Here is a 21,872-nt window from a genome sequence, read left to right as displayed (position 1 = left end):
GCTGTAGCAGTAAAAGAAGAGGAATGATCGATGCAGGGGTTCTAATAAGAGGGAGTGACTTCAGGCCTGCTGGCGAATGTCGTGGCAAATTGCTGATATTGTTTTGTTTGCTAAGCCAGAAAAATGAAGTTTGTTACCTAGTGGTCTTATCTGTCATCACTCACTGAGCAGTAAAATAGCCCACAGAAAAGAGGTCTCTAAACCCGAGAGACTAGAACACAGTAAGGAACAAAGGCTCGAACATGTAAAGACTCTTGCCTTGTCCTTGTATGCGAGACATTGATTTGAGCGTCAGCTGGTGTCAGAACCCAGACGGTGTGATCCAGGGGACACGATGTAGCCCCTCGCTGGCGTCTGCAGAGACCTGGCTGTCAGTGGCGGGTCTCACAGGACCCTTCGCTGCAAGGCTGGGTTCGGGTCGTCAGGGAGCTCCCACCCAGACCAGGGGCCGGATGGCAGGCGCTGAGCAGCCTGAAGGAGGGCACGAAGGTGTCAGGCTCACAGCAGGGCAGGGGGCCCAGGCCCCCCAGCTGGCTGAGGAGGCGGGTCTGGTGTGGGCAGGTGCTGCACAGCAGAGCCCGCACTGGCAGCATCTGTCGCAGAACAGGCGCAGGTGGTGGTGGCTGGGCCACCAGGGACGCTGCAGCAGGCCATGGCTGGGAGGCAGGGTTTCACTGGGTGAGACGTGTCCTGGAGCCTTATCTATATGCTCGGAGCCAGCCCCTGTATGCTCCCTCCCCTGGACATCAGCTCGTTACCCCAGATTGTGTTCTCCCATCCAGTTCACAGCAGTCTCCAGGAGATCAACTAATCACCCCAGTCTTGATGGCCCTTGGAGCTGTGTCTTCCGTAATTGCTCTGTAGCCAAATTCAGACTCTTGTCAGTAGGGAGAGCTCCATTTCATCCTTCCCAGGCACTGAGTTGTCATCTCCTAATCACTGCGCAGCATTGTGGCATGGCTGGTATGTTAATTATACACCATTCCTCACCACATTTCTTTCCCTTTAGCAAAAAAACTTATTATAGAAGTTCTTCATAAATACAAAAGGAAGAGGAATGGATTAATGAATCTCACGTCCCCATCACACACCTCCCCATCAGCACTCTGTCATTCTCGCTTTATGTATCCACCCTTATACTTCTTTTTTTCCTAGACTATTTTAAAAACAATTCCCCAACATTTGATTATTTCATTTGTAAAGCTTTAGAGTATAATATCCAAAGGATGAAGACTCTAAGAATAGACTGCAGATATAGATATCCTTATCCTTTCAATGAAGTTAGCAATGTGTCTTTTTCATCAAACACCCAGTCTGTATTCAGTTTTCCCCAGGTGTCTCAAGAATGTCATTTTACAGTTGGTTGGTCTGAATCAGGATCTAAGCATAGTCCACACGTTGCATTGGGTTGATGTGTCCATGAAGTTTCTTGGCTCTTCACACTGTTTCCTCTCCATTTGTTCGTTTTTGAATGCAACATACTTGTTGAAGAAAGTAGGCCATTTGTCCTGCAGAATTTCCCAAATTTTATTGTCTTTTTTTTGTCTTTTTTTTTTTTTTTTTGGTTGTTGTTGTTGTTGTTGTTGCTATTTCTTGGGCCACTCCTGTGGCATATGGAGGTTCCCAGGCTAGGGGTCGAATCAGAGCTGTAGCCACCAGCCTACGCCAGAGCCACAGCAACGCGGGATCCGAGCCGCGTCTGCAACCTACACCACAGCTCACGGCAACGCCGGATCGTTAACCCACTGAGCAAGGGCAGGGACCGAACCCGCAACCTCATGGTTCCTAGTCGGATTCGTTAACCACTGCGCCACGACGGGAACTCCCCAAATTTTAGATTTGGCCGAGTGTAACCTTGCACTGATATGTGACGTGATTCTTTGTACCCCTGCCTGTTTCCTGCAAACTTGTATCGTGGTATTTATTTCCATTTGGGTTTGATTTTCTTTGTGGCAAGAATGTGTCCTAGCTGATGCCTCTGTATCACCTCAGGAGGCTGCGGCTGTCCGGTTGTCCCACTTTCAGTTGCGATAATATCAACTAGTAGATTCCGTGGGGTTCCCCCCATCCGTCCATTATAGAGTTTGCCAGCTGCCGTTGACTCAGACCTAGTCTCTTTGGAGACCCTTTTGTAGGAGTGGCTGGCTCACGGAGCTGACACGCATGCCTGGTGGTTAGAGTTGGCCTTGCCTGGGGTCCTGGAAGCTGATCGTCTCTTGAGACTGACACCCCAGGATATGGAGTTAGTGGTTTGCACATATGGAACAAAATCACAACCCTTTTGGAATTTCAGCTTTTCCTGCTCTGTTTTTGAAAGTAGGTAACTTCAAATTCTTAGGGCTTGATCCTTCTCTCACTGGATTCTTGAGTTTTTAATATACATTTATAAAGCTCATCTTGTTACTGGTTTGAAAGTTGAGATTATTGTAAAACTGGTATTTCAAGATTTCATAATAGGTTCTGGTATTTAATGCATAAAATGATACATGCTTTCATAATAGAAATACCTAGGCTCCAGTTCTAGTTTTACAAAATACTGTTTATTTGATATTAGGATACTGGTTTGGCTGCTGCAAAACAGGCCAAGAAACAGTGGCTTAAATGGGACAGAGGTTCATTTTTGTCTTTAGGAAAATTATGAGCCAGTAGGCAGCTCAGAGAGGGGGGCAGTTTGTCCCTCAAGGTCATTCAGGGACCCAAGCTCCTATCTAGTTATCCAGCCCAGGTCACCCTCGTCTGCATGGTTGGGAAGCTGACTCACTACTACCCCACATTCCAGGTGGGCTTGGAAGGCAAGCTGGCCCTTTTATGAACACAGCTGGGAAAGGCAGTTGTCCCTTCCTCTTAACAGCCCCAAGGCCAGAACAAGTCACATGGCCCTTATCCAGCCGCATGTTATGCTGGGAAATGTAGTCTCTAGCTGGGCAGCTGGGCGCTGCTGTAAAACCCAGGATCTGCACTGCTAAACGGAAGGATTTTAAAGATAAGTTAGTCTTTTTTGATGAATCTCTCGAAGCTTCAGTTTCCTCATCTGTAAAGAAGGGATGAAAACACCCCCCGCTGTGGCTGTTAGAATCACATACATGCTGAGATAAAGGCCATGGAACATCCGAGTCGGCTCCCTTCACATTCCAGGCCCTCAGTAAGTTATTCCATTTACTGAGGCAGGAGGCAGGCAGTGCAGCGTCCTGGCAGCACAAGCATGGGTTTTGAAGTCATGGTAGATCTGGGTCTGAATCTGTTATTGTTAGTTGCATGACTAAAGACACATTTACCTAACCTCTCTGACCCTCTGTAAAACACAGGTTAAAGCCTAGAAGAATTTAATGAAAAAGTACGTAAAGATTTCTAGCACAGGGCCTAGTATGTCTCAGAAATATGGTAGCTAATTGCTAAGTGATCTGTATATAATTTCTTAGGTAAGCATTTCTAATAGGGAAAAGTTACTATGTAGACTTAATTTAAAGAGGACTGCTTTTAAGCAGTTTCAACTAGTGATATGCAGTCACCATTCTGTGTATTTTCAGTTTGAATCCTTAACCTAAGCCTGTGTTTTCTAAAGAAATCTCTGAAAGGTACAGACATTAAAGTCACCCAGAGTAAAACCCAGTGCAGCTCTGATCAGAATCTCGGGGAGTAAAGGTGCATCTTCTTTTTTTTAGAAATACCTCCACAAGGGTCTCTGTCATCCTGAGTCTGTGATCTCAGGTTGGATCCCTAGCACCTATTTGAAGTATTAGAAAACTTGCACTTTGAGAGAAGAAAGAGTAATTTATTTTACCTAATTTCAGATAGGTAAGATTAGAGCCCTAGGGTTTTTTTGTTTTTGTTTTTTTTTAATGAACTCAGAGATGAGATGTTTTTCCACCAAAGGGTCACAACTTAAAAAGTAATAAATGTTTACTCTAAATCCGTTTCAGTTATTGCGAAACCAGAGATTTCCAGCATCCTATCATCACGCAGTGGAAACCGTTGTGAATATGCTGATGCCACACATCACTCAGAAGTTTCGAGATAACCCAGAGGCATCAAAGAACGCAAATCATAGCCTTGCTGTGTTCATCAAGGTGGGAGCCTCCAGGGGAAAGGGCGTCCGCAGGTGCCTAATATGCTCTTGCCAGCAGAATGACTCGTGCACCGTAGGCACTCAGTGCTGATGGCGGCTTTTTATGCTAAAGGATAAGCCTGCATTCACAGTAGATGCTGATTTAAACCCAACTTTCCGAAAGAGCTGGCGCCTAAATACTTCCCTTCGTGGGTTGTTTCCTCTGCAGAGATGTTTCACCTTCATGGACCGGGGCTTTGTCTTTAAGCAGATCAACAACTACATCAGCTGCTTTGCTCCTGGAGATCCCAAGGTGCGTGCACAAGTTGTGTTTTGTGTGTGTGTGTGTGTGTGTGTGTACACCATGTGTGCCTGCCTGCCCAGACCATTCGTTTTGTCTCGCTCAGTAACGTCTGAATACACACCTGTTTCTCTTGGGCTCACATCAGAATTTTCTTCCCCTCTCTTGGAGATTCTAACTAGTACTAACTAGTACTCACATTAATGTGTGGAATATTAGGGACACAGTTATTCCAAATGCAACCTAAACATACCTATCGGTTTTTCTCACAAATGTGGGAATTGACTTTTCAGCTGCAAAACTAAAAGGATACGTGTTGTGGGTCGTAGTTTATTTACAAGGTGCCAGAAGTAACCATGTAGCCTTTGTCTGGTGAGTTATCTGGCTCTTCCTTTGCGTGTCTGTTTTAAAGCTTCTGCCTTACTCATCTTTTTATTATGTTGCATCTCTATCTATACTTTTAAGCTACCTGAAATCCTTTCTAGAAGCATGAGAAGCATAAACAGTCCATGCCCTGAGAGTCAGTGGAGGACATCATTTAATGACATGTGTTCCCAGTCTTCAAACTAATCTTTGCAGCCCTTCTGAAATCTGTAAAACAGCCCAGAGCATGCAGTTCTGAGCCCAGGAAGAGGCCGGGGCGGGGGCGGGGGGGGGGGGGGCAGGTGTTTTGGAAGCTGTGTCGTGCATCCACTGAGGTATTTAACTTATGACTAACCATTTTTTCCTGCAGACCCTCTTCGAGTACAAATTTGAATTTCTCCGTGTGGTGTGCAATCACGAACATTACATTCCTTTGAATTTACCAATGCCATTTGGAAAAGGCAGAATTCAAAGATATCAAGGTAATCTGTCTCTAAATATATTAATCCTAGTCTTTTTGGAAAGAGACCCATTCATTTTTAATGAGAAAACAGAATTAGTTCAAACATGACATAGGGATTTTCTGATTTTTTTCATTAATGAACCAATTTTTTTCTTGTTAAATTTCCACTTTTAAAAAAATTGCTGAATGTTGTATGGGAATTTACTTTTTTTAGCTCATTTACCCAGACTGCAGAGCATGCAGTGTGACTCTTTTTCATTGAAAAATCCCATTGCTTAAATAGAAATCCATTTAATTTACTGTAGTTTATTTTTATTTGTTTCACTTTTCCTTTTTTCTTATGAATTAGCTTTTCTTTCACCAACTGTGGAGTCAAATGACACTCCAGTAGGTAGGTGTGAGGTGTGACGCTTGCTTTCTTGCATTTTCCTCCTTTAAAAGAAAACGAATGCAAGTGATGGGCTGAAATGCTTCCGTATGCTGTTCATTTAGGCATTTCCCATATACCTGGACCAGTTTTCAAATTCATGATAAACCAGTGAATTTGTTGTCACTGTAGTTAACATCTCTGGGGCGCATCTTGGTTTTTGCTCCCGGCGTCATTAGACTCTAAGATATTTCTTTAAGAAGTAAAGTAAACAAACAAAAAGCCCTGCTTCACTTCAAAAATGTATTATTCCACCATTTTCATAGTCCTCGTTTATAGCAGTAGCAGTAACTTCTAACACAAGCAACACAGCTTTTCATGTGCTTTTTGTGTTTGCATGTTGAGTCTCTATTAACCCTTCTATATCCTCTTTAAGTATAAAGAGAATCAAGCTCATAGAGATTTCTTTGTCTTCACTGAGTTAGTCAGATGAACAGGTTAGTCTCTCGGGTCTATCAAGTAATATTTAGCGCCTTGTGTGAGCTCAGGATTATTTATGCTGAAAGAGGAAAAGTGGAAGGATGCCACCGACCCTAAATGCCTTAATGACCCTACATCAACTGACTCTGAAATTCGGAGAGAAACACACAAAGGCATTCATTCAGAGACATAAATACCTTAAATGCCCCAAACAGACTCAGACACTCTTCAAGAGCAGGAAGGGGGACTGTGGCCTGGAGTTGGCACCCGTACATTCAGCAAATATTTGCCTACACCTGGCCTTGGGATGCGGGGGTGGACGACAGGGATGAGTCCCTGATGTCTGACCCGCGTTGGACCGCGTGAAACGCGTAGGGTGTTAAGAGAGTAATAAGCCCTGAGGCGAGAAGAATAAAGCAAGGAAAGGGGGTAGCAAACAGGGGGGCATTTGAGATCAGGTGGCAGGAAAAGCCTCCCTGAGAAGGTAACTCGGGGGTGATAATTGAAGAAGGCAAGAGATCGGGTGCTCTGGGCTGAGGGCCAGCCGGCCATCCAGCAGCCCCAGTCCCACCCCGGCCCAGCCCTCTGTGTCACCCCCACTGTTCCCCAGACACAACCTGCTACTCGCCACTCCTCCCTGGGGGCTCCTCACCTTCCCGGCCAGTCGCACACCTCCCACCTGGGGCCGGCGGGGTCCCCCTGCCCCCACCTCTCCCAAGGCCCCACCTGGAGTGACTGTTCCCCACCCTGCATCCCTGACCTTGTCACACCCCCCCCTCACCTTGCCGTCAGTTTCTAGCCCCCTGTCCCTGGGGACTGTGACGGTCCTTTCCTCTCACCCATCAGAATGCCCAGGACAGCCCCTCTGCCCAGTGGTTGAGCAGTGAACGTGTGCTAATGCATGTCTTCCCCACTGGCCCAGCTTTTTACCCTACGGAACTGAGTGTGGAGAGGACCCCCTCAGTGCCCTGCACACCCCGACAAGCTCCTAGACAGTCAAGGTGTTGGGTGGTTAGAAGGCTTCCCTAGGCAGGTGGCGTGAGTCACCTACAGATAATGTACATACCTGCACTGATAGAGATGAGGGGTTTGTTCTGTAAGCATTCCCCTTCCTCTCACCGCTTTTCCACCTTTCTCTCGCTGCAAGCACACACACACACACGCAGGCATTCACAACATGTGCAGTTAAACCCCATAAATCATTTTCTTCTAAGGGGTTCAGGCAAATTCAAGCTGTTTTTTCAATAAACTGGGCAGACAGACCATAAACAGTGGACCTGAGTATTCGAGAAAGATGGACTCTTTTCCTTCCTTCTGTGAAAGGGTTTCTTAGGACTTGGGTCTAATCCTTGCTTAGGTTTAGAAGCAGCTCTTCAATATGGGATAAAGTCAAAGGAGAGGCCTGTGGACTTTCCTCTAACCGTGGACTCAGTGTGGAATTTAGATCCGAGCCCAGCTTACGGGGAAGGTGTGTCTCCAGACTCTGCTGCTTTCACTCCCCCGCCCTCCGTGGGTCTCCCATTCGCTTACCTCTCTTTTCCGGAAGAGCTTTCAGTCTTGTCACTTAGCTTGCTGGTGACTTCAGTTCAACTTGATGCTTTGCCCATTTTAGTTCTAGTTTATATGCTTTTTCTCTTTGCTTTCTGAGGTACAGAAGTTTTAAGACTATATTTTAGAAAATTCCAAATTAAATAAGATCTTCATTCAGTGATAGCAAAATAAATAGGTTATATGCTAACTCATTCATTTTTAACACATTGGTTTCTGGGGTTTTGTGGGGTTTTTTTTTTTTTTTTTTTTTTTTTTTTTTCTTTTTAGTCTTTTTACGGCCGCTCCTGAGGCATATAAAGTTTCCAGCCTAGGGGTCAAATCAGAGTTGCCGACTTACACCACATCCACAGCAACACTGGATCCTTAACCCACTGAGAAAGACCGGGGATCGAACCCTCATCCTTATGGAGTACTAGTCAGGCTTGTTACCACTGAGCCACAACAGGAACTCATAAACACATTGGGTTTTAATGGGAACATGTGGGCATTAATGATAAGGAAATAGAAAAATGATTCATGTGGTGAAGAACACTTTAATAGACCACATATATTTCTTCTTTAGGTACATGTTTATCATGCACAAATTACTCTTCTTAATGCTACCCGTTAGTACAACTTTATTTTGAAATTTCGTATCAGTAACAAAATTACATTTGTAATATAACATGTTGTTCTGTACTCGAAAAATTGGTACAAAAACTACTCACTAACTTAATAATTATGTGGGATGTAGCATCTTCTATAAAGTCAGAATCCACTACACTTATTTGATTGAAATTTTTTCGTTTAGGAGTTCAGTGTGTCAAGAAGCAGAGCAGTATTTTAGGGTTTCCGTTCTTTCCCCTTGGAAGCCAAGTGTAACCACCTGTTACACAGAGGAGGCTGAAGGCGAAGGGTAGGCTGGGTTTTGACTTCATTGGAAGAGCGTTATGTCCTTTTTAACTGACGTGATCTCTGTCCTCATCTCAGATCTCCAGCTTGACTACGCCTTAACGGATGAATTCTGCAGGAACCACTTCTTGGTGGGGCTGCTCCTGAGGGAGGTGGGCACTGCCCTCCAGGAGTTCAGGGAGGTCCGGCTGATAGCCATCAGCGTGCTCAAGAACCTACTGATAAAGCATTCTTTTGATGACAGATATGCCTCCAGGGTGAGTGGTCCCCAATGGGAGGAAATGCAGATTGATAAATGCCTCTTCTTTTTTGAGTAATAGCAAGAAAATAATCCATTAGAAAACTGGTGGTAACAGCCCCAGGACGTCTCTGTTTATGCAGTGAAATCGAATCGCAGTCTCTAGAGGAAGGATCTGAGCACAGGCACTGGCCAGTGCCGGCCTAGTCCATCCTTAGCCTCCCAGAGTCCAGGATGAACTCACCCGTGTGCTTTGTTTCAGAGCCATCAAGCACGGATAGCCACCCTCTACCTGCCCCTGTTTGGTCTGCTGATCGAGAACGTCCAGCGGATCAACGTGAGGGACGTGTCTCCTTTCCCCGTGAACCCTGGCAGTGTACGTGCGTGCGTTCAGGGCACACAGGCTGGTTTGGTTCCCATGGTGGCCCTATCAAGATGCCACCTAGTGGGGAAAAAAATGACAGACATGCATCCTCCCAGAGTCAGAGGGCCAGAAATCCAGAACCAAGGTGGCAGCCGGGTTGCTTCCCTGGGCGAAGATGGGGGTTTGGCCTCCCCACTGGCTGCTGGGGGCTGCGCGAAACCCCTGCCTGCTTTGGCCTGTAGCTGCACCGCTCCTCCTGCTGCCTCTGTCTGCACGTGGCATTCTCCTTGGTGTAGGTCTGCGTGTTCACTGTCCTGTCCTGTCCTTAAAAGGACATCAGTGCTTGGATTAGGGCCACCCTAGTCCAGGGTGACCTCATCTTATCTGACATCTTAATTATGTCTGCAAGGACCCTGTTTCCAAAAAAGGTCACGTTCTGAGGCTCTGGGTGGATGTGAATTTGAGGGGACATTATTCAACTATATACCTCTCCTTTTTTTGGCCCCTAAAACCATGATAATTTATAGTACTCTTGGTAAATTGCATTTCTGGCTAAGATAGGGTCAGTCAGTAAACCTTCAACTTTTGTTAAAAATCATGAAAAAAAAAACACACATGATTTTCAATATCTTATCAGGAATGTCAGGATCTTTGTGTATCCAGCAAAACCATTATAGAGGAAGGAATTTATTTTAAAAAAAAAAGGCGCAGTTCTAACCTTTGTGCTGTGAGAGCTCAGTGCTGGCCCCAGTTCTGATGTTAACTACACAGTCTTGGATAAAGTTTGGGTATAGTTTCTCTGTGTCTGTAAAATAAAAAAGGAAGTCAGACTGGGTGTCAGAGAGGCTAAGGGGAGTGACCCCACTTCCCAAAACTGACCACTGTAATTTATTTTAGCTTCATTCGGTCATTTAAAGATACATAGAATATTAACTTGACTGAAAGATGATGCCAGAAGTGATCTCAAAATATTTCGGTTGGAGACTGTCTGCCATTAATTTGAGCAGGTGCTCGCAGTTCAGCAGTGTCCTTTTCCTGTTTATTCTGGACCCATGAACTGGCTCAGGTGTCCGTCTTGCCACTTTGTCACTATCGTGGACAGCTGGGGAGTTTCTTTGAATGCATTTCTGTCCCTCTTTCTCCCAACGGTGGTGCTTTGTCCTGTTTTTAATACATTTCCCCACCTCTGGTGCATTGAGATGAACCACCTTTGTAGAACATGTGTAGTTGCATAGCGAGAGAATGCTCACTGTCCTTAAATGGAACACCCCAGACTCATCTCACCCTCGACCACATTGCATCTCACACGTGTATTCTCTAAATCTGTCTGCTTTTCCAATCAGAGTAAGTGATTCAGGTTGTAATGCTACCTCTCTGTAGGGCCTCAATCCTGAGAAAAATGAACACCAGCTTTGGCTTTGGCCTCTTTTGACATAACTTCAGAATGAACACAACTTCTCCAGTGATCGAGAGTTCGCAGGAAGCTCCAAGCTGGCAGAGCTTTTTGTTGCTGCTGTTGTTGGGTCACTGCTGCCCATTTGGAAGGATGTCTGATGGGAGAGGAAAACCAATATTCCATTTAGAAAGAGCACCTGAGGCTTTTCCCAAAGGAAAAAACCTACTGAAATAATCTGAAGAAGTGTTGGGCTCATGGTTCCAGCAAGGGGAAGGTGCTGGACCCTCTGGGGAAAGATAGGATTTCATGGCCAAGTTCCTCGGCCCCCAGAGCTGAAGTGCTCTGTGCCCCCTCCTCCTGCTCCTTCTCTGGTCCACTGCCTCCCCTGCCCACTCCCCTGCAGCTGCCCCTCTGGCCCAGGCATGTCACATGTCAGGCTGTTCTGTCCTGTTCCCTCGCACTTGCAAGAACAGGTGATGAATCTTTTAAAATCATCTTCAGTTATTTCTACTCTCTTCTCATTTGACAGACTGTGAAGGAGGAATCCCTTGCTTTGCCAGCTGTGAACCCGTTAGTGACACCACAGAAATCTGGGGCCACGCTGGACGCCAGCCTGCACAAGGACCTCTTTGGCGCCATCTCTGGCATTGGTAATACTCAGCCTCTGACCTTCCCTCTCATTCAGAAAATGTTTTTGTTTTGTTTTGTTTTTTTGCCCTAAAACATCAATTTATTTATGTATTTATTTGGCCGCCCCACGGCATATGGAGCTCCCAGGCCAGGGATCAGATCTGAGTCACAGCCGCGAAGTAAGACGCAGATCCTTAATCCACTGTGCCTGGCTAGGGATTGAACCTGAGTCTCAGAGCTCCCAAGACACTGCCAGTCCCCTTGTGCCACAGCAGGAGCTCTAATTTATTTATTTTTAACTTAATTTTATTGGAGTATGGTTTATTTCTAACTGTTGTATTAGTTTCAGGAAAGTGTCTTTTAATCCAATCATTTGTTAGCTTTCAAATGAGAACTCTGAAGTCTTGAGCTTCTGATCACATATTCTTTTCCTGATTTGGCTCCTCAGCTCTGAAACCCCTCAACTCTACACTGAAAGGAAAGATCCCCAAATTCTCAGAAATTCCAAATAGAGTACACTTAATCGCATATTTGTATTATTTGCTCTTTGTTTCATGCTGATTAATTTTTCATTTTAAATCTTCAAATTGCACTGTTTATGCTGTTAAGAAAAGAAAATCTTTGCAGGTTTCTGTGTGGAGGGTAGGATTAATTTGTAGGGTGAATCATTTAGATGAAATGTGACAGAGTAATTCCTGAAGGAGATAGAGATTTATGGCTAGAATGCAATCCTGAAATCAGTTTTCTATAAAATCTTCTTCCTAGAATATTTTTTCTACCTGAAATAATGTTAGAGCAGCCCCCATGGGGAGGAAAACAGATGGCATAAATCAAGATTCAAACTGAGTAGTTTTTCTGTAAGAAAATGCCAGAGAAATGTATTTATTAATATTCTGACTAATTGAGCCCATGTGTCAGCTCCTTCTTAAAGACAGTGGTACAAAAATATATGTATATCTTCACAGAATTATCACAGAAACTCACAGGCTTATGCTGTCTTTATTTCCCCTCTGTGTTATACCACAGTTAGAATAAATGAAGCCTCCTGCTATGGCTGGTCTTGGACCACCCAATAATGGAAGTGACCCATAGGGCAGAATAAAGGGCAACTCTTTTTTCTGAATAATTTGCGGGGCAGTGTTGTTCATTCTGAGTGTAAGCTCTTAGCTTTCGTGTCGTTCATGTTGCCCACGTGATATTTCATGTAGGTGATGAAACCAGCCAGACTCTAAAATTGGAACCCCCACACCAAGGCTCAGATTTATCCTGTAGCACTGATGCCAGTCCTTAATCTTACCTGTGTTTATGTGTATTTGTCGTAGTTATACCCAACCTCCTTTCACACCATAAAGACTAAATGAGTTAATTCCGTTGCCTTTCTTGTGGGGCCCTTCCTCTGTCTTCTTTGCCCTGCTCTGTCCACACGCCCAGCTGCTGCTCCGGGAGTGGGAGTGGGGAAGGGGTTCCTTCAGAGGCTTTGTCCGCAGTGGCTCACAGCACTGGCTTTAAAGTCACACAGACGTGGCTTTGGATCCAGACTCCACCATTTGCAGTTGCCACGGGCAGGGTGTCTCTTCTCTTCACCCTGCATCCACATCTCAAAAACAGAGTCGTGGTGAGAGATGAAGAGCTAGTTTGATGGGTCCAGGGCCTGGCAAGGTGGACACTCCTCGTTTGACTGCCATCCTGCCCAGCACAATTCCTTAGCATTATTTATGCCTTGTGAGGTGCTGTCAGTAGCCACTTGGATGAGTCCCAGAGCCTAGATAGTAACTCTCTGTCCTCTCTGACTAGTATTCTGTAGGATTGAGACTTGGCAGAAATGGGGAAAGTAGAATGAGCTGCTGTTTTGACTCAAACTTGATTTTCCATTTCCACAGTTACCTTAGTAGGGTTCGGATGTCTTGAAAATATAGAGATGAGCCATCGAGTGTCTTTAGCACAACTCAAAAGGCACGTGACCCTCGATTGCTCTGTCTTCTTGGTGAAGCTGCGAAAAGTACTTGAGACTGATTTCTTCCCTTTTCATCCTTTTTCAAATTTCAAGGTCTGGATCCGCTTTTCGTGGGAATTCACCACCAGAGACTTATTTATACTCCAGCTTATCTTTGTTCCCCTCCATCTTTAAAGACTTTCGTCTTTGTTTCCTCTTAGGAGTGCCTTCCAGGGAGGCCCCCACCTTTGAACGGGTTTACTGGTTTTTTTCTGGTAGCTTTAGCAGTTCTTCTTTTCTTCGTCAAGGAGTTGCCAGTTAGTTTTAGTCCTAGCGCTTATCCTTCAAGAGCAGATTTTCTCCTCACATCTCTTGAGGAAATTCTGTTTCCACACTCACAGTGAGTGCACCCCGAGCAGATGTTGTTTTTTGTTTTTTGTTTTTTGTTTTTTAATGTCTTTGGAATATGGTGCATTAAAATTTCTAAAACTGTTTCATCACCTGGACAAAGAGCTCCTGGGAGATTACATTCATTTTAAAGGCATGCTTTCTTAGGCTCAGGGTTCTTTTTTCTCCCTACTCAGTATATTGCATTTTGCTGTCTGTATAAAACAGGGAGAGTTAAACTTCTTTTCATTTTACTTACATGTTATTTAAGACTTTTAAAAGTTATGCACTAGGCTGGGACATTAAATAAAAACACACATACACAAAAACAGGAACTTAGTTCTGCTAAGCTTGTTGCTTTTGATTTATTGCATTTCCATCTGTTTGCCTTAGATTAGGACTCTCGTTTTGGAACTGAGCCTGAAACGCTGAGAATTTCGGGTCTAATTGTACTTTACTGAGAACGCCTTCTCCTGAGCTGTGTTCTACATTAAATATGAAGTCTGGTTATATTAGGAGGATGGCAGTTATAACTTGGTCACAGTGCACGTGTCTTTTCTCTCTGACTATAAAAAAAAGGCTTGTAGCTTTTTTGTCATTTTCACCTGCTCCTTGTGACAATCAGTCATGCAGTTCCTGTTCTGGAGAAGTGCAGCCAGTGGCCCGTGATCTTCAGGTTCCTGCCTTTACTTCCATTTCACATCCTCTTGGCTCTTCTTTTCTTGACACACTTAATACACGGCATTGGTTTCAGAGATGGTGGTGGAGAAGCATGAGTGTTAGGGAAGGGTGGGATTAACTTACAGGTGTCTCAGTCCTTGGCAGCTGATGTGCAGGTTGAAACCTGAAATGGGCCTGCTGTTCCGAGGTGCCAGGTAAAGCATCTCACATGAAGGCAGCCTGAGTATGGGAGGCGAGGCTGAGCTCGCAGCTTCCTGCAGCACGAGGCCGAAAGTCCTCTCGTGCAGTCTGCACAGCCAGCCAGGCCTCTCGGCTGAGGTCAGGCCTTTTGGTTCCACCCAGAATGTACAAGTCTGAGAGTCGTTTTTAATTATGTGTTTTATTTAAATCTTATCCAAGCAGGAAGTCAACCCATTACTTTTTTAAAATTCCAGAGTATCAAGATAGGGGCTGACTTATGCATTAAAATGTCGTTATTTTTTTTTTTCTACAGACATCACAAATTTTATTTCCAAGTTAGATTTCCTTTCTGCTCCTGTTTACTGCAGAAATTCCCAAATATTCTTGGTTCACGGCACCCTTGTTATCACAGTAGATTTTCATGGAGTCTCCAGGCCAAAAGAAACACCTGATAGTTCAGTTTATTAGAAACGTAGGGCCAAATAACCTAATATGTACTTATAACCTAACAGCTCAGTAGACATTTGACAAATATGTACATAAATTTAAAGAAAAGAATTTTTGCTTTGTTTTTAAAAACCGTAATTCTTATTAATGGATGTATGTGCTTGTTGGGCACTGCACAGCTTCTCAGATTTGGAAGCAGATTGCCCACTGACATTCTCATTTCCTGTTCCACGTTGATTTTCGTCCAGTACTTACTTTTAATCTTAGCAACCACTAAATAGCCCGCTTCTCACAGATATGACATCATGGAAAGGAATGCACTACAATCTAAGGTTGAAATTACACTTTCCAGCAAATGTCAAGTATTATTGTGTTTTCCTTGAAATTTCAAAATGTCCCAGGACACCCTTATGAGTTTCGAGGCCACCTCAGCATACCTGCAGATTTATTGCATGATTCAATGTTTTTTTTTTTTAATTTGATAGTTGTAGGTGTATTTATCTTTTTAATTTTTTGCAGTCTTTATTCTGTCCCAATCTGAAACTGCGTTTTCTCTTTCAGTCTGAGCAAAGGTGGTTTCTCATAAGGGAGTTGATAGTTGTCTGAACATTTCAGACTAAATTAATTTTTATCTTACCCTGCATGTCCTGGTTCTTTAAAGGAGAGGTATTTGAGTGCAAGTCTTGAGCCAGCTTCCTCACAGAAAAAATGGGTGCCGTAAAAGCAGTTTCCCTTGAATTTCAGTACGCTCTTGATTTTCTTCTGTCTCACCAAATCTTTGGTCTTGGCTTGATTTCTGTTCAGCTTCTCCATATACAAACTCAACTCCAAACATCAACAGCGTGAGAAATGCTGATTCAAGGGGATCCCTCATAAGCACAGATTCCGGGAACAGCCTTCCAGAAAGGAACAGTGAGAAGAGCAATTCCCTGGATAAGGTAATTTCTTTCCATGTGACTTAAGTGTTTTTTAAGTAACTGAGCCCAAAGTAAGCATACTTCGTGTTCTAGTGTCCATTAAGTGTGACTTTTTGTCTTAAATGACTCAGTTAACCTGGGGTAGATGATCAAAATATTACCTACGGATGGGGCCCATTCCCTGAAACCCTGATTCCTGTTTCTGAGATTTCATCAGGGCCGTGTTGACAGCGGAGCACTGGGTGAATGGTTCTGGCACTTTGGACAGGTAGGGAAGTCAGAAGGCCACTGGTTTAGAATCTCAGTCGAGCAAAAAGAAAGGGGGGGGGAGTTCTCACCACGGCTCAGCAGAAACAGATCCAACTAGGAACCATGAGGTTGCAGGTTCGATCCCTGGCCTCACTCAGTGGGTTAAGGATCTCGTGTTTCCGTGAGCTGTGGTGTGGGTCACAGATGTGGCTCGGATCTGGCCTTGCTGTGGCTATGGTGTAGGCAGGCAGGCTGTAGCCCCAATGAGACCCCCTAGCCTGGGAACCTCCATGTGCCGCGGGTGCAGCCCTAAAAAAAAAAGCAAAAAACCAACAAAAAAAGAATTTTACCGTCTGTGTGTCAGAGAACACCCAGTAATCCACGCAAATGGGCGTTGAATCCACAGCTGATTCCAGAAGAGATTGGCTGGTCGTAGAGGGTGATTCAGGGATAAGGCTCCATCGAAATCACTCCTTACACTGTGCCCTCAGCACAGCACATCCTGCTCATATTTAACTCTTTTTCTTGACGTAACTAAGACTCTTGGAAGTTGTGTGTTTAAAGCTTGGGTTTAAACCTGGCACCGTGATGGGTTGGTCTCCCCTTGGCCGCTGTTTTCCTGCGTCATTTCAAGTTATAGGCAAGCACACTGTACGAATCAGCGGCCTCCCTCTGCAGTCAAGCCTGTGGGGTGCGTGGCTGGCCTTGCCCTGATGATCCTTTACCTGTGGCTCGGTAGACGTGTGGGCATCTCCGCGCAGGCGTGTGTCATGACATGTCCCTCTTTCCCCTTGACCTTGACGTTCCATCGTGCGTAGAGGGAGAAGCTTCCCAGAAGGCACTCGGCTTGCGTCCTGCGCAGTGCTGCAGAGGAGGAGGAGGAGAGCTGCCAGGCAGCCAGGCGACACCGGGTCACCATGGACTTCTCGCTCCTGTTGCTTCCTCCCCTGCCGGAGGAGGCTGCTCCAGCCCCACCGCCCCTCCTGCTGCCAGGGGTCCCGAGCCCTCCCCGCAGCCCTGACCAAGTGGGTGGGCGTGAGGGTGCATCCGCCGGACAGCTCTGCCACTGACGGCACCTGTATTTCTTCTTCCTATGAGAAAAATACTCGTGCATGTTATTAAGTGAATCTGTTCATTGTAGTTTTCAACTGCCCACCAATACCTTGAATGAAAGGTATTTTTTCATTCATCTTTCTGCTTTGGTATTTGGCAAAAAAATGTTTTTCCCTAATTTCAATCGGAAGTAAAACTTTGAAGATTTTTGAATTGGTGTTTTTTAAATGAGATGAGATTCTTGATCTTTTTTTTTTTTTTTACGTGAACGCTTTGAAGTGTGAACCTGCTGTCTAGTGGCACAACTGCCCTCCTTCGGCGCCCTGAGCTTTCTCAGGTTTGCGGTGTTGAGCTAAGCTGATGAGGGAATGACCTCATCAGTTTAGGGGCTTTGGCTATGCTGTGCTGAGATGTCCCTGTTTGTCCCTATCAGGCACCTGCCCGTGGTTTTTTTTCCAAGGATGCCCCAGGATGTGACGGAATGACAGTGACTCAGCTCCAGGCTTTAGTGGCTGGTCCCCAGCATCACCATGGACTTAATGTGCTGTTTCAGCCTCTGACATTTTCCTGAGATTGTGCTTGGTTTGGCAGTGTCTTCCGAATCCGCATTTCTCTGTTTGATCTTAGCACACAACCTTTCTTGCATGAAGTTTAACTTGGCATTTCAGAACTAAGCCAGTAACCACGACTGTGGTGATTGAGTTTGAAAGGTCTGTGCCTTCTGTCTTGTTTCTGACCGTGTGCAGAGGAGACAAGACAGAGCTGCCATGGAGTAGCGCTTGTGTGTGTCCCGGTGATGGTGTGCTTATAGTTAGTTGACACATCATTTATCCTTCCAGTTTGTATGATTTGACTCAGTTCCAAGACTCTTTCTCTTCCAAGGAGAAAAGTGAACGTGTAATAAAGGAGAAAAATCACCTGTGTTTCTTTCTTTAGCACCAACAGGGTGGCACTTTGGGAAATTCCGTCGTTCGCTGTGACAAACTCGACCAGTCTGAGATTAAGAACCTGCTAATGTGTTTCCTCTACATCTTAAAAAGCATGTCTGATGGTAGGTAAAAAACGAAAATGTCTATTTTACTTTCCTTGTTTCAATATATGGTTTTTTGGTTTGTTTGTTTTTAATTGTAATTGGTTAGAGGCCTAGCAGCAAAGGATCTGGCATTGTCACTGCTGTGGCTTAGGTTTGATCCCTGGCCTGGGAACTTTTGCATACTGCAGGCATAGGCTCCCCCCACCAAAAAAATTGTAGTTGGTTGCAAGGATTTAAGGATTTAAATACACTCTTGTTTGAAATACCTGTTAATTTACTAAACATAAAAGTCTTAATTTGGAGATTTATTTTTATTAATCATCATATTCTAGAAAATGAGTTCTAAAATGTGAATGGCCTGTTTTAAAAATTTATATTAAATTCAGGCCTACATCTTCACTACAGGAGATAGAAGCAGATAAATGAAATGGCTTTTTTTTTTTTTTTTTTTTTTTCAATTTCATTTGTCCGAACAAATTTACTGGCATCTTGCATAATGTTATTAGCCAGTCTTGAGGTGGAGAATGCAGTGTTGGAGACTTGAGCATCTCTTCCATTTAGTGTGTGTGACATTCCTGGATTATCTCAAAGCCAAGGGTCTTTAGTTTTCTCTTGGAAAAAGTGGTATCCTGGTAGATTAAGTTTCCAATTAAGAGTTTGACAACCACATTTTAAAACAGAAATGACCACAGCCATGACTGCATTATCAGTACTCTGTAAAGCTTGTTGACATCCATGGCAGAGACAGTGTCGACTCTGATCGTGTGACGTAACCAGTCGCACGAAACTGTGCCACGGTCCAATGTCACAGTTCTTGCCTTGGTCCAAAGTCTTCTTGTTTCCCCTCTAACAACTTAGAAAGTGTATTGGGAGCTTCATTCGGATAACGAGAGAAGATAAACTCTTTTGACAGTAAAATGCTGTTTTCCGAGACCTCAGGACCCCTTGTCTGGTGGCAGTGGTTGCTGGTGTCGAGCATCCAGAGGAAGGTGCTTCTGCCTATAGAGAGCCTGTCTTTTCTCTCCAACTTGCACTTGAGCAGCACCAGGAGACTGACCGATAGCTGAACCTATGGAGGTTCATACTTGCCCTTAAATGCTTCTAGACTGGGATATTGAATTCCTCTGTCAATATGTGACTTTAAAATAGCCATTTTTTGAAAAAGGACAAGATTTTGTGTGTATGTGAATGATGACCAAATACAAAAATACCAAGCTCTTATTCTAACATTTCAGTTGTAAAGTTGAAATTCGTCCCATTGTCAAAAGTTCTAAATTTTAACCTCTTTTAGCCAGTGTTATAATCCTGCTTTTCCTTTGTTGAAAGTTTTCTTTAAAATGTTTTACATTTCAGTTATTAAATATGATCAATAACTAGAACATAACTTTTTTAAAAACAAGTAAACTAGGAGTTCCCTTGTGGCTCAGCAGGTTAAGGATTAGGTGTTGTCACTGCAGCAGCCTGAGTCGCTGCTGAGGCTTGAGTTCAGTCCCTGGCCTGGAAACTTCCACATGCCATGGGCATAGCCAATAAAACAAAAAAACAAATATACTAGAAATTTTACGCCGAAGTGAACATTACCTTTTATAGCAGCCCTTTGGAAAGCCAGGCACATATTTTAAAAATGAAACGACTTCCTCAAAACGGTTTTAGAATGTCCTTTTTTTTTTTTAAGCTACTGTCAAGTTATAATTTTTTCTCTTTATAATTAGACTTTTTGTGTGTGTCCCATCTAAGAAATCTTGACCTACCCCCAGGCTCGTGAAGGTATTTCCCAATATTTTCTTTAAAAGCTATATTATTTAAATTTTCACATTTCAATCCTACTATCTACCACACGTTGATTTTTGTGTATGCTCTGGGGTAGGGGAGAAATTGCCCTTAGTGTAATTTACCAGACAGACGGCCGGAGTCCAGCTCCAGAGGCCAGGGAGTGCACACCCCGTTAGGGAGGGACGGTGTCAGCAATTGCACACGGAGACAGTCCCTTTGTCCCTTCTTTCAGGGCACTGGACTGCTCAAATTTTATTGGCATAGATGATTGTTTTATAAGACAGTTTTCAGTTACACCACCATGCTAAAAGTACACCCGAAGGTCAAGTTCTAAAAATTAACTCCCAGATTATGTTTCCTAAAAGGCTACAGACATAAGGATCTGGCATTTCCAAGTCTTGTTTTTAGATTAGTGCTTAGCTTCAGAGCGTCATGGTGGGAGGACAGTATGAGAAAACCAACTTCCGTTAGCTGTCGCTTAAAAGTTTCTAAAATCAAGGACGACTCTCATAGCTAGGTTTCTTTGACCAGGAATAATATAAGTCTAGCTTTATCTAAATCTGTAGTACATTCCAACGTCTAAAGCGTACAGTATAACCAGTTAGTAAGTGAACACTATGTTTTTAATTAAATTGGATTTGAATAGGGGAAAGTCCATCAGGATGAAATTTTTATATTGTTGTTGTAATTTTGTTAAATCACACATCACCACAGGAGAATAAGAATGGAAAATAAGAATAATAAGCAGATAACAGGAAAGACTGAGGAAAAACTGAATAACAAGTAAAACAACAGGAAAGACTAGGTCACCTGGGAAACAGTCCATGTTCTCCGGTGCAAACATGGAAATTGTTTTCTCGGGAAAGCCCCAATTCTTCCCCATCAACATCAACAAGAGAGCCGTGTAATCTGAGGCCTGCCCTCGGTTTTTCACCATACAGGCAGGCTTCAGCCTGCCCTCGGTTTTGTACCCTACAGGCAGGCTTTTATCCTGACCAGAAACCCACCTCCGGCTTGTACCGTTCAGGTGAGCTCCCTTCCTTGGTTAGGAACCTGCCTTCGGGTTTTTTTTTGCCATCAGGCAAGGTCCCTTCCTCGAGTCCCTGCATTTTCTCGGCTCCCCGCAGCAGACAACCAAGGTCAGTTGCGGAATTAACTCTGTAGCTCCTCTTTCCTTTATCCCACACTCCGAGAGCAGCTACACGCAGGACCCCTTGCTGTCTGCATCTTCTTGTGACTCCTCTGCTCTTCATGGCAGTTAACCCCCTCCCCACCCAGCAGCCAGAGCACAGAGCATGGAAAGGCTGTGATGCTGCCACCGGCTGGCAGGTCTGTCTGCCACGTGCTGGGGTGGCCCAGGTTTCTGCACATTGGCCCTCAGCATCCAGGGACTCCTGGCTTCCCACCACACCAGCATGACCAGCCTCAAGTAGCCACAGTCTATCCCTCTGGATTCTAAATTCAAACCCTCCAAGAGATGGAAGCTCCCTGCCCCACCCCCTGGTTAAGAGGCCAGACGTGGCTTTCAGAATCAGGTGCGCTGGATTTAAATCCCTATTCCACCAGCCTTCTCTAGGAACCAGGAGAGTTACCTCGCTTCTCTGAACCATCGTCAGTTCAGCTGTAACTGAGCTCCGCCTCAGACCATGGCGAGGACTCGATGACAGTGTATGTGTGAAATCACAGTGCCTGGTGCCTAAAGATACTTGGCGTGTATCCCACAGCTTCTCCTGCCTGTCACTGCCCTTGAGAAGCGTAGAATAAAAGTCCGTGAGCCACCAGCCCCTCTGCAGCCACCTTCTCACTCATCTCAGGCCCCAAAGACTCAGTAGCTTTTTCCTTGAGAAAAATCTTTTAACACATTTCTTAACTCTGGTATAAAATATAAGAATGCAAAAATGTTTAACTATCAAATGATAACACCCTTTGTGCAACGCTGAGCAGTTCAGGGTCATGCACAGAGACGCTTCCTGTAAATGAATTTGTAGGATTTACCTTAACTGAAAATGTGCCCAGTTGGTTCTTAGTCACGGGCTTACGGTACTGTCATGCTAGGAAGTAGGAACTCTCCTACGCTGCTTGTTTGAAAGCCTGTTTGGCAATATCTGTCCAATTTTTAATGTCCATACC

General features: G+C 44.4%; 1 protein-coding gene across 35 annotated transcripts in view; it reads left to right on the top strand.

The window, feature by feature from the left end:
• Positions 1-21,872, top strand: part of DOCK9 (dedicator of cytokinesis 9) — a 222,272-nt gene that overhangs the window by 141,378 nt on the left and 59,022 nt on the right. For 28 of the 35 annotated variants that reach the window (XR_014819789.1, XR_014819790.1, XR_014819791.1 and 25 more), the window contains exons 28-35: positions 3,921-4,067; positions 4,275-4,358; positions 5,080-5,191; positions 8,540-8,718; positions 8,962-9,075; positions 10,989-11,109; positions 15,522-15,655; positions 17,873-17,987. Coding sequence is in view for 21 of the 35 variants with exons in the window: in XM_021065839.2 (XP_020921498.1) it covers positions 3,921-4,067; positions 4,275-4,358; positions 5,080-5,191; positions 8,540-8,718; positions 8,962-9,075; positions 10,989-11,109; positions 15,522-15,655; positions 17,873-17,987 (1,006 nt within the window). In the remaining 14 variants the exon portion in view is untranslated. Of the gene's footprint in view, positions 1-3,920; positions 4,068-4,274; positions 4,359-5,079; positions 5,192-5,521; positions 5,564-8,539; positions 8,719-8,961; positions 9,076-10,988; positions 11,110-15,521; positions 15,656-17,872; positions 17,988-21,872 lie in introns of all 35 variants that reach the window. The other 7 variants (XR_014819786.1, XR_014819788.1, XM_084982179.1 and 4 more) reach the window with 1 other exon arrangement.

Source organism: Sus scrofa, chromosome 11 (genome assembly GCF_054392235.1).
Source record: "Sus scrofa isolate SSC_HxYL_T2T_F1_AM1 chromosome 11, Sscrofa_HxYL_maternal_Yorkshire_Landrace_v2.0, whole genome shotgun sequence".
NCBI classification, from domain to species: domain Eukaryota; kingdom Metazoa; phylum Chordata; class Mammalia; order Artiodactyla; family Suidae; genus Sus; species Sus scrofa.
This window is presented reverse-complemented; position numbering and strand designations above follow the sequence as displayed.